Genomic DNA, 18,252 nt, shown 5'->3' with positions numbered 1-18,252 from the left:
ACCATGCAATATATCTGCAATCTGTTACATAGGGTTGATTCATGTCAGTGCAATCCTAAAGGTCTATTATATCTTTTACTAAAAGCACAAGCACTTTTTCTTGTAAAATTACATTGAGGTTTGTGGTACGTGCTTCTGCATTTCCTCTTGTGTTGGAATACTTGCATCTAATCATATGGAGTATGTTGAATGACATTGTTACAGGACGCTTGAGTCAAGCAGCAACTTCTAAGGCATTGTGTCTTTTTTCCATTAGATGGTTTACACTGTTTAATGTTCCTCTCAGGCGTTTGAAAAAAAGGAAAGAAAAGCTGTCAGTCTGTCACTTTTACCTGCACACAATTGCAATTATCACACTGCCATTTCCTAAGCTAAACACACTGTCATTGAGAGTTAAACTGGTTGAGAACTAAAATAAACTCAGAAAATTCCACAGTAACCAAATACAAAGTATTCAGAAATGAACAGATTGTCCATTAAAACTAGAGTAGGCTTAAAGGGGATGTCTAGTATGGATAGCCTCTATACATATTTCTGGTTCTTCAGGAATGCATCTGTTATAACAAGAGGAACAACAAGGGGAATGCTTACTTAATGAAGCATTACATGGAACCCATTGAGATCCGTAGTCTTCACTGATTAAAGGGGTTATCCAGTAGTAAAACTGAACTTATCCCCTAACCAAAGAACAGGGGATAAGTTTTAGATCCGGGTAAGGGGGGTGGTCTTGTATCCGACCGCTGGGAACCCCTGCGATTTCCTGCATGGCATCCTGGCCATCCCCAGGAAGGGGGATTGTTGACCCCTGCACAAAGCGGCAGACACCCCCCTCCATATATCTCTATGGGAGAGCCGGAGATACAGCGTTTGGTTTTGTCGACTTTTCATTAATGTGCATGGGGGCTTACAATGCCTCTCTGACTGACTGTCCAGCCAACAGGGTGTGTCAGCCTAACAAATCCTCAGTTGTTATATATAGTAGTGGAATTCTATGCAGTTATAAACAGCAATATAACCTATATATTCACTTATACTTAAATGCTGCACTTCCTCCTTGCTATGGTCTTGGAAGTTATGGTAACATCTTGCAGACATTATTCACTACAATCAAGGCATGATTTTACTTGCACACCCACCCCCCCCCCCCCCACCCCCCCACGACATTGATATCGATAGCGATACCCCCTAATATGACAGTGAAGAGGAAGTGTGAGGCAAGGAAAGTTAATAACTTTCCTGCTCCCAGATAACCCCTTTAATAATTCACTTTAGCTGTCTCTAAGTACCTCTCTCACCGAGAGCGAATATAAAATACATGATAGTTTCATTAACAAACAATATCCTTCCAAAATAGGCTTATAAAAATATAGAAAAAAACTCCTACTTAAAAGATTTTGTCTCAATATATCTTGTGAGAAAAGAGTTTGTCTGAGCTCAAAAACATGTTCTAGTTTTGAGCATACGTTATAGTCTTAGATTTCTTTTTTTCTGGGATTCATCAAGTTGTATCCCAGATTTGACTTTCCCCATCCTCACTGAAGGTTGAATGCTCGGGATCTAGTCTAGCTGTACTGGAGTATTTGAAGCCTCATAGCTTTGTAAAAGTGCTTCTTGCTTTACAATGCTACAGTCATAGGTTTCAGGTTGTCAAACTATGGTTAGGGAATTCATTGTACTTTTTATAGGGTTTTCATTTTTTTTCCTTCTTATAGAGACGCAAACACATGTTTGACTTGTTTTGGATAGTTGAGACAATTACATTCTTTGGAAAATGTTACGTATTCTTATAAATTTAAATGTTGCTCTGGTAATTCAATGTGCTCAGACAATGGCATGTGTATTATCCATTTTAAAACCTAGAATGGAGACCTTGTAAACGTAGGTTGTAGAAATTTTTTTAATGGTTATATAGGGTTTATTGAGTTAACAGTCAGACTTGGTGGGTTAACACTACGACTCTGTTAACTCTGCTACATTCGTACTTCTTACGTAAGTGTATGCAGTACATTGCAAATTGTTAAATAAAAACTTTTAATGCATTACAGTACAGATGCAGCAGAGTTAGCATTCAGACTCGGTGTGATAACACATATAGTTAACATGCTATGCCTCACCTGTATTTAAGTCTCCAGTCCATTATTGGTATCATTATTTTCATCTATCCCAGTAGTCAATGTTGTCTTTGTTTGCTTTTCAGCACGGACAGATATTTTGATGTTACTCCAAAGTCTCACTCTCCACCTCCAGTATTGAGCCGTCAACCTGAGAGGAAACGTGAGTTAATGAGGTCACAGACATTGCCAAGATCCTCAGGAACCCAGGTTCGCAAAGCCTTCTTTGAGAAGTTTGAACAAGACAGTGGCAAGTAAGAGAACCATTCCTTACATTCACATCTTCATGTAACTTGTAAAACACAGCTCTAGCATATTTCTTACTGCAAATAGCTGTCTTCCACAGTGCCATTTAAATGGGTTACCCTTTAAGTTGCTCTTACCCAACCAGTGGGCCTGTTGCACAACTACAACTCCCAAAGGCTCTCTAGGCATGCTGGGAGTTGTACTTTTGCAACAACTGGAGGCACACTGGTTGGGAAACACTTCTTTAAATAAACATTTCACTCAAGAACAATTCCTACAGACCATATGTTCTGGACAGTGGAGCCAAATTTGAAATGCTGTTTATGTATCCATCATATTATCATGGCTCTGATATGGTTATAATTTTAGGCTGTTCATAGCCTTTAAAAGGGATTTGCCTTTCTCTGGTCTTCACAGAGCAGAGCCTCCTCTCATAAAGTACTGCCGTGTGAAAGTGGCCTTATGGTAGTTACTTTAAAGTGTACCTGTCATTAACAAAAACCTTTCATATAATGCAGATAATACCATTATATGTATATTTGTAATATACAATAATTAAAAATTGTGTATATTTGTGGTTGAAAATTGCTGTCCCTTCAGCTTTTGCCTGTGTGTCTCTGTGAGGAGACCAAATAGAGGAAGTGAGGGCAGGACAAGCAGGGCTCTGTGCAGGCTCCCAAATTGTCAATCATCTTGCTGTGTGAGCTGGGGGCTTGTCCTTAGTGTACAGAGCCCTGCTTGTCCTTAGTGTACAGAGCCCTGCTTGTCCTTAGTGTACAGAGCCCCGCTTGTCCTTAGTGTACGGAGCCCCGCTTGTCCTCGGTGGACGGAGCCCCGCTTGTCCTCGGTGGACGGAGCCCCGCTTGTCCTCGGTGGACGGAGCCCCGCTTGTCCTCGGTGGACGGAGCCCCGCTTGTCCTCGGTGGACGGAGCCCCGCTTGTCCTCGGTGGACGGAGCCCCGCTTGTCCTCGGTGGACGGAGCCCCGCTTGTCCTCGGTGGACGGAGCCCCGCTTGTCCTCGGTGGACGGAGCCCCGCTTGTCCACCCACACTTCCTGTATTTAGACTCCTCACAGAGACACACAGACAGTAGCTGCAGGGACAAAAATATACACCCTTTTTAACCAATGTATATTACAAATATACATATAATGTTATTTACTACATTATATAAAAAAAAGTTTTTGTTAATGACAGGTACACTTTAAAGTGAACCTGCCACTTAAACTTTTTACTTGTCAAAGGTTTTGCTCGTTCTGTTTCTTAGTGCTGAGACCCTCACCAATCACAGAGAAGCGTTTGTTAGTGGGCGTCACTCACAACTATCTAGGGCCTGAGGCCCAATAAGTCTATGGGGCCGTACAGAGAAATTGCAAGCCAGAAGTGCACAACCAGAAGCTACTCCCTGCTCAATCCCATGATCAGTGGTGGTCTCAGGATCAAGTTTTGATCAAAGTTTTTTTTTTTCTAAAAGACGGGTACGCTTTAAATTATAGTGTTCATGCAGTCATGCAAGAGATGTAAAAATAAATGTTCCTTTTGGCAATGGAATTGAAGTTCGGTATGGTTTGTGATGTCTGCATTTTTTCAGAGACAGGTACAGGAGTTGTCAGGGATGATTATCTCTTGGGTAAATATGCGCAGGTTATTAATCTTGTGAGTACATGCTTAGAATATTTTGGCTGACTGCATTTTATTCAGCATTTTATACACAATGAGTGAATAGTATGCTCTAAGAAATGTTTGTGGTATGATTTAGAACTGCAAGCCTAGCTTATGACTTTTCTTTTATGCACAAACCTAAATGGATAGCTCCTGTACATCATTCAGAGAGGAGAGAAAAAAAAACACACTAGTAGGTGGGGTGTAAGCTACCTTTAATGTAAAGAAGAATGGAAATCCCTGTAGATGAATAAAGATAAATCATTGGATGGGGGTTTTGATGTTCTTCATGCTTTTAAAGCAGTACATCATTTACAGTGGGGCAAAAAATGTATTTAGTCAGGCACCAATTGTGCAAGTTCTCCCACTTAAAAAGATGAGAGAGGCCTGGAAAAAAATAATCCATAAAATCACATTGTCTGATTTTTTTTAAGAATATATTTGCAAATGATGGTGGAAAATAAGTATTTGGTCATCTACACACTAGCAAAATTTCTCACAGACCTGTAACTTCTTCTTTAACTCCTTAAGGACTCAGGGTTTTTCAGTTTTTGCACTTTCGTTTTTTCCTCCTTACTATTTTAAAAATCATAACCCTTTCAATTTTCCACCTAAAAATCCATATTATGGCTTATTTTTTGTGTCACCAATTCTACTTTGCAGTGCCATTAGTAATTTCAACCAAAAATTCACGGCGAAATGGAAAAAAAATCATTGTGCGACAAAATCAAAGAACAAACACCATTTTGTAACTTTTGGGGGCTTCCGTTTCTACACAGTGCATATTTCGGTAAAAATGACACCTTATCATTATTCTGTAGGTCCATACGGCTAAAATGATACCCTACTTATATAGGTTTGATTTTGTCGTACTTCTGGAAAAAATCATAACTACATGCAGGAAAATGTATACGTTTAAAAATGTCCTCTTCTGACCCCTATAACTTTTTTTATTTTTCCACATACAGGGCGATATGAGGACTCCTTTTTTGCACCGTGATCTGAAGTTTTTATCAGTATGATTTTTGTTTTGATCGGACTTTTTGATCACTTTTTATTCATTTTTTAATGGTATAAAAAGTGACCAAAAATATGCTTTTTTTGGAATTTTTTTGCGCGTACGCCATTGACCGTGCAGTTTAATTAATGATATATTTTTATAGTTCGGACATTTACGCACGCGACGATACCACATATGTTTATTTTTTTTTTTATTTACACTTTTATTTTTTTTATGGGAAAAGGGGGGTGATTCAAACTTTTATTAGGGAAGGGGTTGAATGATCTTTATTAACACTTTTTTTTTGCAGTGTTATAGGTCCCATAGGGACCTAAAACACTGCACACACTGATCTCTCATGCTGATCACTGGCGTGTATTAACACGCCTGTGATCAGTGTTATCGGCGCTTGACTGCTCCTGCCTGGATCTCAGGCACGGAGCAGTCATTCGTCGATCGGACACCGAGGCAGGTAGGGGCCCTCCCAGTGTCCTGTAAGCTGTTCGGGATGCCACGATTTCACCGCGGCGGTCCCGAACAGCCCGACTGAGCAGCCGGGATACTTTCACTTTAGACGCGGCGGTCAGCTTTGATCGCCGCGTCTGAAGGGTTAATACAGGGCATCACCGCGATCGGTGATGTCCTGTATTAGCCGCGGGTCCCGGCTGTTGATAGCCGCCGGGACCGACCAGATATGACGCGGGGACACCGCATGACCCCGCGGCATATCGCGGAAGCCGGCGGAGGACGTAAATATACGTCCTGCGTCGTTAAGGAATTAAGAGTCTCCTATGTTATCCACTCGTTACCTGTATTAATGGTACCTGTTTGAACTTGTTATCAGTATAAAAGACACCTGTCCACAACCTCAAACAGTCACACTTCAAACTCCACTCCACCAAAGAGCTGTTGAAGGACACCAGAAACAAAATTGTAGACCTACACCCGGCTGGTAAGAGGGATTCTGGAATAGGCAAGCAGCTTGGTGTGAAGAAATCAATTATGGGAGCAATTATTAGAAAATGGAAGACATACAAGACCACTGATGATCTCCCTCGATCTGGGGCTCCACGCAAGATCTCGCCCCATGGTGTAATAATTATCACAAGAACGGTGAGCAAAAATCCCAGAACCACACGGGGGGACCGAGTGAATGACCTTCAGAGAGCTGTGACCAAAGTAACAAACGCTACCATCAGTAACACACTATGCCGCCAGGGACTCAAATCACGGAGTGCCAGACGTGTCCCCCTGCTTAAGCCAGTAAATGTCAGGGCCTGTCTGAAGTTTGCTAGAGAGCATTTGGATGATCCAGAAGTGTACTGGGAGAATGTCATATGGTCAGATGAAATCAAAGTAGAACTTTTTGGTAAAAACTCAACTCGTTGTGTTTGGAGGAGAAAGAATGCTGAGTTGCATCCAAAGAACACCATACCTATTGTGAAGCATGGGGGTGGAAACATCATGCTTTGGGGCTGATTTTCTGCTAAGAGACCAGGACGACTTATCTGTGTAAAGGAAAGAATGAATATGGCCATGTATTGTGAGATTTTGAGTGAAAACCTCCTTCCATCAGCAAGGGCATTGAAGATGAAAAGTGGCTGGGTCTTTCAGCATGACAATGATCCCAAATACACCACCCGGGCAAGAAAGAAGTGGCTTCGTAAAAATCATTTCAATGTCCTGGGGTGGTCTAGCCAGTTCTAGATCTCAACCCCATAGAAAACCTTTGGAGGGAGTTGAAAGTCTGTGTTGCCCAGTGACAGCCCCAAAATATCACTGCTCTAGAGGAGATCTGGCTGGAGGAATGGACCAAAATACCAACAACAGTTTGTGAAAACCTTGTGAAGACTTACAGAAAACGTTTGACCTCTGTTATTGCTAACAACGGGTATATAACAAAGTATTGAGATGGAGTTTTGTTATTGACCAAATACTTATTTTCCACCATAATTTGCAAATAAATTCTTTAAAAATAAGACAATGGCCCTCATTTACTTAGAAAATCGGGGTGTAAGTCTATCTTGCTTTCTTACCCGACTGCTTTTTTCCCCTGATATTCATTATTATGTCGCATCCTGTTTGTCGCACGTGGGTTTTGTAGGTTTGGGTTTCAACTCCTCTGAGTTGTTGGGAAAAAAGCAACAACAATTCAACAAATTCGGGTTGGAAACCTTTCTAAATACGTGGGAAAGCTCAGAAATGTCGGGTTACGCCCCTTTTTCGGGTTTGGGAGAATCCACATCGGGTCCGTCGGGAAAAAAGGTTGCATCGTGTCACAGACTGGTGCACGATGTCTGCGAAATGGCGCAGACAAAGATGCGCCAAAAAAACCTGACAAAACAAGTCGGGTTTTCAATAGTAAATGAGGGCCAATGTGATTTTATGGATTTTTTTTTTTTCTTTTTAGGTCTCTCCTAGTTGAGGTATACCTATGATGAAAATTACAGGTGCCTCTCATCTTTTTAAGTGGGAGAACTTGCACAATTGGTGGCTGACTAAATACTTTTTTTGCCCCACTGTATGTTTTTTTTTGTTTTTAACTTTTTTAAACTTTGCGGTATGTTCAGTCGAAAACTATGCTTATTTACCTATTGCCTTCAACAGACTAGTTTTTGACAGTACTCATTCGAATTATATATAAAGGGTTATTCCAGCCGGAAAGGGATCCCAAATTTCCCATTGGAATGGGGTAACAGGTCATGCATGCATGAATCTACTCCATTCATTCTCCATGGAAGCCACCAGAGATAAATGAGTATCTTCAGCATGTGTGATCCCCACTCCATTCTGACAAGACTATGGTCCCCACACTCCAGACTGAGACTCCTGTTCTTATGGGGGTCCCAGCAGTCGGACCCCCTCTGATCAGACCTCCACTTTATGCTCATTTTATGAAAACTGCTTTAAAGCTCCACTATTTAAACTGATCGTATCAAGAAATCTACTGAGCCAATTTTATGGTTGCCTTTAATTTACCAATTTTTTATTTTTATTTTTTTTCCACGCAACAAATACCTACTAGTATTAAAGCAGTTTGTTCAAGGTTATAAGAGATCTTCCCTCTAGGTTTTATTTCCTTGTACAGTGATGTTTGCAGGCTGGACCGTATAACCACTATAGGTTCTATTAGGTTCTCATGTGCTTCCTATATACAGTGCCTGATCTTTCACAAGTTACATCTACCATCTGTAATTTTAACCCCATGGGTGGCCTTTTCTGCCTTTTTTTTATACATGGTTTTTATTAACTATAAACTGTATGTTCTCCTACATGTTTGTATTAAATGCTAAGCATGATTTGAGACATTTACAGCAAGTTAAATGTAAACTTGGGAGTGTTCAATCCCTGTGAAGAGTGAAAAGTGCAAGTCATGTGGTTCGTTGTAATCCCTATATACAACAGGATCATTGTATAACACAAATGATAAAACATTTGTATCATTGTAATGTGTCCTCAGTGTGACTTCATTTAGACTTCATGAAAGGCGTTCTCCACTTATGACAACTCCCATGTATTCTTAACAATAAGAACGTTGCAAAGTGTTCCCCGCCATCATCTGCAATCTGGAGAGAACCTGGCAGTAAGGGCCCTTGCACACTGAACAAATTCCATGAAAAATTATTTGGGAATTCCTCAGCAAGATCCATGCTATTCAACATATATATTTTTTTCAGTAGAATCTGGATCTGCATCGAAAGTTCCGCTATGGATCCTCTGATGTTTGCACAGAGCTGCAGAATCCGATTGAAAATTAATCTTGAAAATTCACTGGGGAATTTGCTTAGTGTGCAAGGGCCCTTAGTGTTTAAAGGGGTTATCCGGCCAAAGAGCAGCACCCGCATTCCATGCGGGGCTGTGCCTCCAGTCTTGGAAAGCACTTTGCTTCCGGGACTGGAGACGTGATGTGACGCCACGCCGCCTCGTGACGTCATGCCATGCCCCCTCCATTCTTGTCTATGGGAGGGGGCATGGTGGCTGTCATGCCCCCTTCATAGACATTAATTGAGGGGGCGTGGCATGATGACACGAGGGGCGTGATATCACGCCTCCAGTCCCGGAAGCAAAGACTGGAGGCGCGGCCCCGCATAGAATGCGGGTGCTGCTGTTTGGCCAGATAACCCATTTAATTTGCCTGCAGCACCACCACAGGAAAAGTTAAGCATTACACAGTACTCATTAACTCAATGGGTTGTGTTTGTAATGGGGGACCGGGCAGGTTCTCCATAATGAGAGGCACTCTTTGTATACGCTCCTATCAAGAACTGTGGCCTCCCCTTAAAGGAGTACTCGGGTGGAAAACATATATATATATATTTTTTTTTTTATCAACTGGTGCCAGAAAGTTAAACAGATTTGTAAATTACTGCTATTAAAAAATCTTTATCCTTCCAGTACTTTTTAGAAGCTGTATGCTACAGAGCAAATTCTTTTCTTTTTGAATTTCTTTTTTGTCTAGCCCACCGTGCTCTCTGCTGACACCTGATGCCCGTATCAGGAACTGTCCAGAGCAGGAGAAAATCCTCATAGCAAATCTATGCTACTCTGGATAGTTCCTGATACAGACAGAGGTGTCAGCAGAGAGCAATGTGGACAAGAATTTTATTATTATTATTTTTTTTTTTTTAAAGCAAAAAATTTCCTCTGTAGCATTCAGTTGCTAATAAGTACTGGAAGGATAAAGATTTTTTAATAGAAGTAATTTACAAATCTGTTTAACTTTCTAAAGTACCCCTTTAAGTTACGTAGTTACGATTATTTAGTATAGTATATGAAAAAAGGGTCTTCTAACCTCTTTAATCTTACAAATACATTTACATGTTACAATTCTTTAACATTACTGATCAGTTATGGGTAACTCCCCAAAACTGTTACTACCATAAGGCTATAGTTAGTCATGGCTTCCCTTGTGAATTGAACACTCTTGTCTGACCCATTGTGTTTACATTTTGCCAGGGTTTAGTTATTCTTTTTGGCAATAATCTTTACTTTACTGCCAAGGAGGTCTGCCAACTGAGGAGCCAAATGGCAGTGTGATCAGAGCCCAACATAGATGTTTACACCTTACTATCATACACTTTAAAAAAATCTGAGTTGCAGAAACCTGGATGATGCAGTTTCATGTTACATGATTGTATAGCATGAACTTAATGCCAGAGTACAGGATCATTTTCCAACTTGACCGCTGATAGGGGTTGACTCATTAGATAAGTCATTGTTTTGGCTATGGAGATTGATAATCTGCAGCTGAGGTTCACCACACAAGTTGTGGTTTTTTTTGCTGACTGGTATTGAGAGTGCGTCTAAACATTAGCTGATCAGTCTTGTTTCTTTTAGACCTCACGTGACCCTAAGTCATGATATTGTTTGTCTTTTTATTTGTGTAATGGGAGTTTTACGCCAGGGATGTTTATGTTGCAAATGACCATATATACAAGTTAGATGTGTGAACTCTTCATATAGATTTATTTGATTTTTTTTCCTTAAAGGACTTGCCAGTTGTATTGGCATGTCTTTTTTAATAAATGTGTATTATTTATTAGCTGCATAAAACATTTTTTGATCTGGCAAGACCACGCTGGTGTCCAATTATGCCAGATCATCTAACATATGTGAACATGGACCATGAAATGATCAGCTGTGAGAAGTATTCGGTCTGTAGAATTGTATACCTTTTTATACTGAAATAGATCCTGGTTGTACCCAGTGAAGATGTGCCCCCCTTCTGATTAGTTCTATCAGAAGCAGTGCGTAAGCTAGAAAGTACAACACAAGCTGTCAGTTGTATGATACTTTCTTTATTATACCAGGTAGAGACTACAGGGGGATCTTATATGGTTATACAATGCTGTGTGCAGGAGGTTATGTGAACTGGGTGTGAAAATCAGCTAATTGGTTAAAACTCCTTCTACGTATTCCTTATCTCTACCACATTCCAATCCAGGACGCCATCTTCCAAGCTCAATGGAGGGAGGGAGGGAGCATTTCAGGTACAGGAGGAGGGAGAAGTTTTTAGTTCAGCAAAGACTTTGGTATGCAGTATAGGAAAAATAGACATTTTAATATTAGTACTGGTATTTATATGTTAGTAGTATATATAGTCATGGCCATAAATGTTGGCACACCTGACATTTTTCTAGAAAATGATGTATTTCTCACAGAAAAGGATTGCAGTAACACGTGTTTTGCTATACACATGTTTATTCCCTTTGTGTGTATTGTAACTAAACCAAAAAAGGAGGAAAAAAGACAAATTGGACACGATGTCACACAAAACTCCAAAAATGGTCTGGACAAAATTATTGGCACCCTTAACTTAATATTTGGTTGCACACCCTTTGAAAAAAATAACTGAAATCAGTCACTTCCTATAACCATCAATAAGCTTCTTACACCTCTCAGCCGTAATGTTGGACCACTTTTCCTTTGCAAACTGCTCCAGGTCTCTCTTATTGGAAGGGTGCCTTTTCCCAACAGCAATTTTAAGACCTCTCTGAGGGTTTCAATGGGATTTAGATCTGGACTCATTGCTGGCTCCTTCAGAACTCTCCAGCGCTTTGTTGCCATCCATTTCTGGGTGCTTTTTGATGTATGTTTGGGGTCATTGTCCTGCTGGAAGACCCAAGATCTCGGACGCAAACCCAGCTTTCTGACACTTGGCTGTACAATGCGACCCAAAATCCGTTGGTAAGCCTCAGATTTCATGTTACCTTGCACACATTCAAGGCACCCAGTGCCAGAGGCAGCAAAACAACCCCGGAACACCATTGAACCTCCACCATATTTCACTGTGTTCTTTTCTTTGTAGGCCTCATTCCGTTTATGGTAAACAGTAGAATGATGTGCTTTAACAAAAAGCTCAATCTTGGTCTCATCTGTCCACAAGACGTTTTCCCAGAAGGATTTTGGCTTACTCAAGTTCATTTTGGCAAAATGTAGTCTCTGTGTCAGCAGTGGCGTCCTCCTGGGTGTCCTGCCATAGCGTTTCATTTCATTTAAATGTCGACGGATAGTTCACGCTGACACTGATGCTCCCTGAGCCTGCAGGACAGCTTGAATATCTTTGGAACTTGTTTGGGGCTGCTTATCCACCATATGGACTATGCTTTGTTGACACCTTTCATAAATTTTTCTCTTCCATCCATGCCCAGGGAGATTAGCTACAGTGCCATGGGTTGCAAACTTCTTGATAATGTTGCGCACTGTGGACAAAGGCAAATCTAGATCTCTGGAGATGGACTTGTAACCTTGAGATTGTTGATATTTTTCCATAATTTTGGTTCTCAAGTCCTCAGACAGTTCTCTTCTCCTCTTTCTGTGTGGCACACACAGACACACAATGCAAAGACTAAGTGAACTTCTCTAATTTTTATCTGCCAACATTTATGGCCATGACTGTATCAATCCACTACAATATAAGTATCTATGTTATTACATACTAATCCACTACAATACCAGCTTTTTTTTGGCTTCTACGTTACCTACATAGAAATATGGGTAGATTTGTTACTCTATTACCAGACTGATTTTCTTTATGCAAGGTTTTAAACCTAGGTGACAACACATATGGAAATCGTAATGGTGGTTGGTTGTCAGTCATCTTATTATAACACACACAGATATATATTATACTAAAATGTATATTTACTGATGGGGCTTTTATATTATTGTGGAAGTGCTCATTAAGTTCTTATTTTGGATATTGCATTTTTTTCTCTTCTTTATCCTATAATTAACTGCATGGAGGAAGTTGCTTCTTTGCTTTATTTTCTCATAGATTCGTTTTCGTTTAAATATCCTTTGTGTTTTAGCAAGGAAGATCATACCACTCCTGCGCTGTGTAAGTAAAGCCTCCCATTATTAATCTCCTTTTTGTTTCTATTTATAGAGGCAAGGGGGAATCCAAGGTGAAGCTGAAAAGGTCTCAGAGTTTTGGAGTCGCCAGCGCCAGCAGCATTAAACAGATCCTCCTGGAATGGTGCCGCTCTAAAACCATTGGCTACAAGGTAGGATATAGACTCCTGCAAGACATTTCTGTTTGCCAGTTACTTGTCAGATAAAGCTGTGAAAAGGGAACTCAGCTTGACGAGAAATACATTACTTTTGGTTTATTTTCAATGCATAATCAAATTTGCCAGATATAATGAATATAATACAAATTGACGAAGCCATCAATTTTTTTTTTAAATATATTTATTTATTTTAGAAAATGGAACACTGCACTGGCAGCATTTATCAACATTTCAGCCTATGTAGCACCTTCATACTTACATATATTGCCATGATAATACTACCATATACAGCCCTAACCATAATATCTCCATATGGAGCCAAAATATGCACGAAATAATGCTCTCTTAAAGTACCCACATAATATGGCCATATAGTTGCCACAAAGCACTATACTAAACAATAGTGGTAATAGAACATAGAGATCATAAAACTGTGTTTGGTTTTAGTATGATGGTATGCCTTTTATACTGGATTTGCAGACCCTAGGTGCACATTGGTGGGTGTCAGGCAGATACATTCTTGGACATGTAAGTTCAAAATTCCATTTAACCCCAATTTGTGGCTTGTTTGTAACTATTTTACTTTTTCATATACTGAGCCACATAGGACTTGTTTTTTCCAGGACCTATTGTACTTTTAAAGGGGATACTCCGGTGGAATTTTTAATTTTTTTATTAACTGGTGCCAGAAAGTTAAACAGATTTTAATTTTTATTTGGGGAGGGCAGTGTAAGGGTGTGTATATGTAGTTATGTATATATATATATTTTTTTACCCTTTATTAATGTAGGTGTAGTGTAGTGTTTTTAGGGTACATTCATACGGACAGGGGTTTACAGCGAGTTTTCTGCTGGGGGTTTAAGCTGAACCGAGAAACTTGCTGTAAACCCCCGCCCGTATGAATGTAACCATTCACATGGGGGGGGGGGGGTGGCGCCAAACCTTCAGCTATTGCATAACTACAACTCCCAGCATGCACTGACAGGCCAGTAATGCAACAGCTGGAGGCACATTGGTTGGGAAACAGTGAGTTAGGTAACAGACTACCGCAGTGTTTCCGCACCAGTGTACCTCCAGCTGTTGCAAAATTACAACTCCCAGCATGCATGGTCTGTTAGTGCATGCTGGGAGTTGTAGTTTTGCAACAGCTGGAGGCACACGGGTTGGGGAAACAGTGAGTTAGGAAACAGACAGTGTTTCCCAACCAGTGTGCCTCCAGTTGTTGCAAAACTACAACTCCCAGCATGCCCGGACCGCCGAAGGGCATGCTGGGAGTTGTAGTTTTGCAACAACTGGAGGAGAACAGTTTGAAGACCACTGTGTTGTGGTCTCCAAACTGTGGCCCTTCAGATGTTGCCGATCCACAACACTCAGCATGCCTGGACTGTCTGGACATGCTGAGAGTTGTAGTTTTGCAACATGTAGAGGACTACAGTTTGGACACCACTGTATAGTGGTCTCCAAACTGTGCCCTTCCAGATATTGCAAAACTACAACTCGCAGCATGTCCAGACAGTCCAGGCATGCTGGGAGTTGTAGTTCTGCAACATCTGGCCCACATTTGGTCCAGATCAGATCTGAAGCATGCGGTCTCAGCATGCTGGGAGCCATATGCGCTCCCGTATGGGAGAAAACGTGATGTGAACCAAGCCTAAGTGTTGCCTCATTGTAATGTGGTTCACACGCACTATAACCCGGTGTATTGGTTTTAGTCAGGGTTCCTGTAAGTGCCGGAAAAAAAAAATAATTAAAGGTGATAAGTATTTCTTAAACGTAACTTAGTAGCCTTAACCAAATAGATCATGGCTACAGTATGGTAAAGATTATTCTTGTCTTTGTTTCTACGCAAATCTTTCTGGCACTCCTTTTAGATATTTGTATAGCATACTGATATTTAATATCTTTTAGTTTGTGTAATTTGTATAAGTTGTAGAATGTAATCTTTATTATTGGTCTTTTAGAACATTGATATACAGAACTTTTCATCAAGCTGGAGTGACGGAATGGCTTTCTGTGCTCTCGTCCACTCTTTCTTCCCAGAAGCTTTTGACTATGATGCTATGGTGCCTTCAAATCCCAAACAGAACTTTGAACAAGCATTCTCTACCGCTGAGTGAGTATTGTTTCTATCTCTATTTTGTGTTGGTCCTGTGAACCTTGCCCAAAGTTTTTTTTTTTTTTTTTTCTAACATAACTTTCATCCTGTCTTGGTGGTGAGGATGAAGTTGTACTTCTTGTTTTACACTTTTGGTTATGGTGAATGTATTTGCATGGATAAAATTGTATCTTTCTCTGATATTTTTTTTCTCAGTAATATATGCATAAATAGGTGTATCTGATTAGTGGGGTTCTGACCTCCATAATGGGACAGATGAAGATAGCAGAGGATCTTTATCAGTTCTATAGAATGGAACGGAGTGGCACCACACTTCTCAACTGCTTCTCCATTTACACAGGAGTACAAGGGACCTCCATTTTAAGTGTTTGGACCCTCATGGATCAGATATTTTACTTATCCTGTGGATAGGTGATTATTTTTAAACTCAGGATATTTCCATATTTCCAAGATTTAATTATGTTAAAATGTGTTCTAAATTTCTTAAAGGGGTTCTCCGGTGCTTAGACATCTTATCCCCTATCCAAAGGGATAGGGGATAAGATGCCTGATCGGGGGAGTCCGGCCGCTGGGGACCCCCGTGATCTTGCACGCGGCACCCCGTTTGTAATCAGCGTGTTCGCTCTGGGTCTGATTAGCGGCGACCACAGGGACGACGGCGTGTGACGTCACGCCTCCGCCCCCGTGTGACGTCACGCTCCGCCCCTCAATGCAAGCCTACGGGAGGGGGCGTGATAGCTGTCACGCCCCCTCCCATAGAATTGCATTGAGGGGCGGAGCGTGACGTCACATGCCGCCGGCCCCGTGATTGACAGTAATCAGACCCGGAGTGAACACGCCCCGGGGACTGATTACAAACGGGGTGCCGCGTGCAAGATCACGGGGGTCCTCAGCGACGGGACACCCGCAATCAGGCATCTTATCCCCTATCCTTTGGATAGGGGATAAGATGTCTAAGCATCGGAGAACCCCTTTAATGTGAATAGAACACTATTGTTAGGATGTGGTAAATGGTATGAGCTGCAGTAACAGGCACAACTGTTAAAAAAAAAAAATACAATTGGACCCAATCAAACATTGTCATAGAGAACCCCTTTAAGCAATTTGTATGCAGTCGTAACAAGTTGTTTGTAACTTTGATTGCATTAATATAGAAAGGCAAAAGCGCTCTGCCTCTTCTCTTGTGCACATGCAGTCACCATAGAGCAGACACCTTTCAATACTTTGAAAACTGTCCAGCGACTTTTTTATTATATATTAGCTTATTTACAGATGGCAGTTTACAGCAGGAGTTATCATCATAGTCTTGTCTATCATTCAAAATAATGTGTGAAGCCAGTCTAACATTCAGCTTTTCATTAATAAAATGTTACTTTCTAGGAATAACAAACTTCATATGGGAAATCCATCTTGTGCAGGAAAACACATTTCCCAGCATCGTAGTCACAACAATTATTAAAACCATTTCTAAGGATTGATGCTGTATTGGAGCTGCTTAAATACTTAAGCATCCGTCAAGTTCGCCATTCATTTGTTTGGGGAATTCCCTTTTTTTCCTTCTTTTCAAGACTTAGGCTTTACTTCAATCGGTGGGCCCTGATCTGTTTATGTGAAGTGGGTAGACGATATTCCTGATTTGACAGAAGACCAGTGGCAAGAAGTTACCAAAACGTATTAGCCTATGGTGGTTAGTGCTAGGGATATGCTTATTCAGGTTAGATTAATTCTCCGTTTGTATTACACGCCAGTTAAGCTGTTCCGTATTGGTGTCTCCTCTTCTGATTTTTGTTTCTGGTGTCATGCGGATGTGGGCGTTCTTTTACATGCTGTGTGGAGTTGCCCTTGTGTGGAACCCTTTTGTAGAACGGTGATGCAGTTTTTGACAGAGCACTTGGAGTTCCCCTTTGTGTTTTCCCCTGTTGTATGGCTGTTAGGTGTTATTAATGATCTAACTTCGGGCTCTCATAGGCGCCTACTCATTTGGTTCCTGTTCTGCACACGCAGGGTTCTGGTTATGGCCTGGAAGGATACCTCTCCTCCTCCCATCACGCAGTGGTTTAATTTAGTTAACAAGTATGTACCGTTGTATAGGACACTTTATATTAGTCGCAGGTGCCCAAAAAATTTGATAGTCTGGATACCCTGGTTGTTGTTAGGAGAATCGTTAGTGCCTCCAAAAGGTGTGAGTTGTCCTGGCTAGTGAGATTTTTCTTTTCTCTTTTCTTGGTCGGGGAAGTGGGGGGTTACTCCGGGAGTGGGTGTGTGTTAGGTTCGTGTGTATGTCTGTAGTCTTGTTGTCAGTCCGGGGGCAGATCTCCTTGATTATCTATTCCTTATGGCGCCTCATTCCTCTGACTTCTCATTTTGCTGTTGACGGAGGTTGGGGAGCTCTGTGCTCGAGTTGTATGTTTATTGTATTTCACTATTTACTTATAACATTTTATAAATACTTTTAAAAAAAAATGCTTAGGCACCCTGGGAGAGATTTATCAAGACCTGTCCAGAGGAAAAGTTGCTGAGTTGCCCATAGCAACCAATCAGATCGCTTCTCTCATTTTTCAGATGCTTTTTTAAAAAATGAAAGAAAAAATCTGATTGGTTGTTATGGGCAACTCAGCAACTTTTCCTCTGGACAGGTCTTGATAAATCTCCCCCCTGTGTGTAACCACATTTTCAGTTTTACCCAATGGAGCTGCCCCCACCATCATTACGGTTAATGTTCCCTGGTCTAGTGATGTTGTTTTAATTAATTCAAGGCAGAATGTCCTATTTGTAAGGAAGAGGTATAATTACCTATATGTAAGTACACAGTAACCTTTTGAATGCAAATACTTGTATTAAGGGGTTTCTTCCAGCTGGACAACCTTGTCCTCAGGGGAATAAATAGATTCCATAGGCCTCATGGCAAAATAAGGTGAGCCCCACCTTTTAAACTACAGCTTAAAGGGGTACTCTGGTGGAAAACCTTTTTTTTTTTTTAATCAACTGGTGCTAGAAAGTTAAACAGATTTGTAAATTACTTCTATTAAAAAATCTTAATCCTTCCAGTACTAATTAGCTGCTGAATACAACAGAGAAAATTATTTTCTTTTTGGAACACAGAGC

The 18,252-nt window shown here is 40.8% G+C and overlaps 1 protein-coding gene across 2 annotated transcripts in view; it reads left to right on the top strand.

Moving 5' to 3' along the window:
* SMTNL2 (smoothelin like 2) overlaps nucleotides 1–18,252 on the top strand; it is a 115,508-nt gene that overhangs the window by 80,410 nt on the left and 16,846 nt on the right. For both annotated transcript variants that reach the window (XM_056558659.1, XM_056558658.1), the window contains exons 6-8: nucleotides 2,198–2,365; nucleotides 12,908–13,025; nucleotides 14,993–15,144. In XM_056558659.1, the coding sequence (XP_056414634.1) occupies nucleotides 2,198–2,365; nucleotides 12,908–13,025; nucleotides 14,993–15,144 (438 nt within the window). The remainder of the gene's footprint in view (nucleotides 1–2,197; nucleotides 2,366–12,907; nucleotides 13,026–14,992; nucleotides 15,145–18,252) is intronic.

This window comes from Hyla sarda, chromosome 2, assembly GCF_029499605.1.
Source record: "Hyla sarda isolate aHylSar1 chromosome 2, aHylSar1.hap1, whole genome shotgun sequence".
Lineage (NCBI taxonomy): Eukaryota > Metazoa > Chordata > Amphibia > Anura > Hylidae > Hyla > Hyla sarda.
The sequence above is the reverse complement of the archived record's forward strand: the minus strand, read 5'-3'. Positions and strand labels throughout refer to the sequence as shown.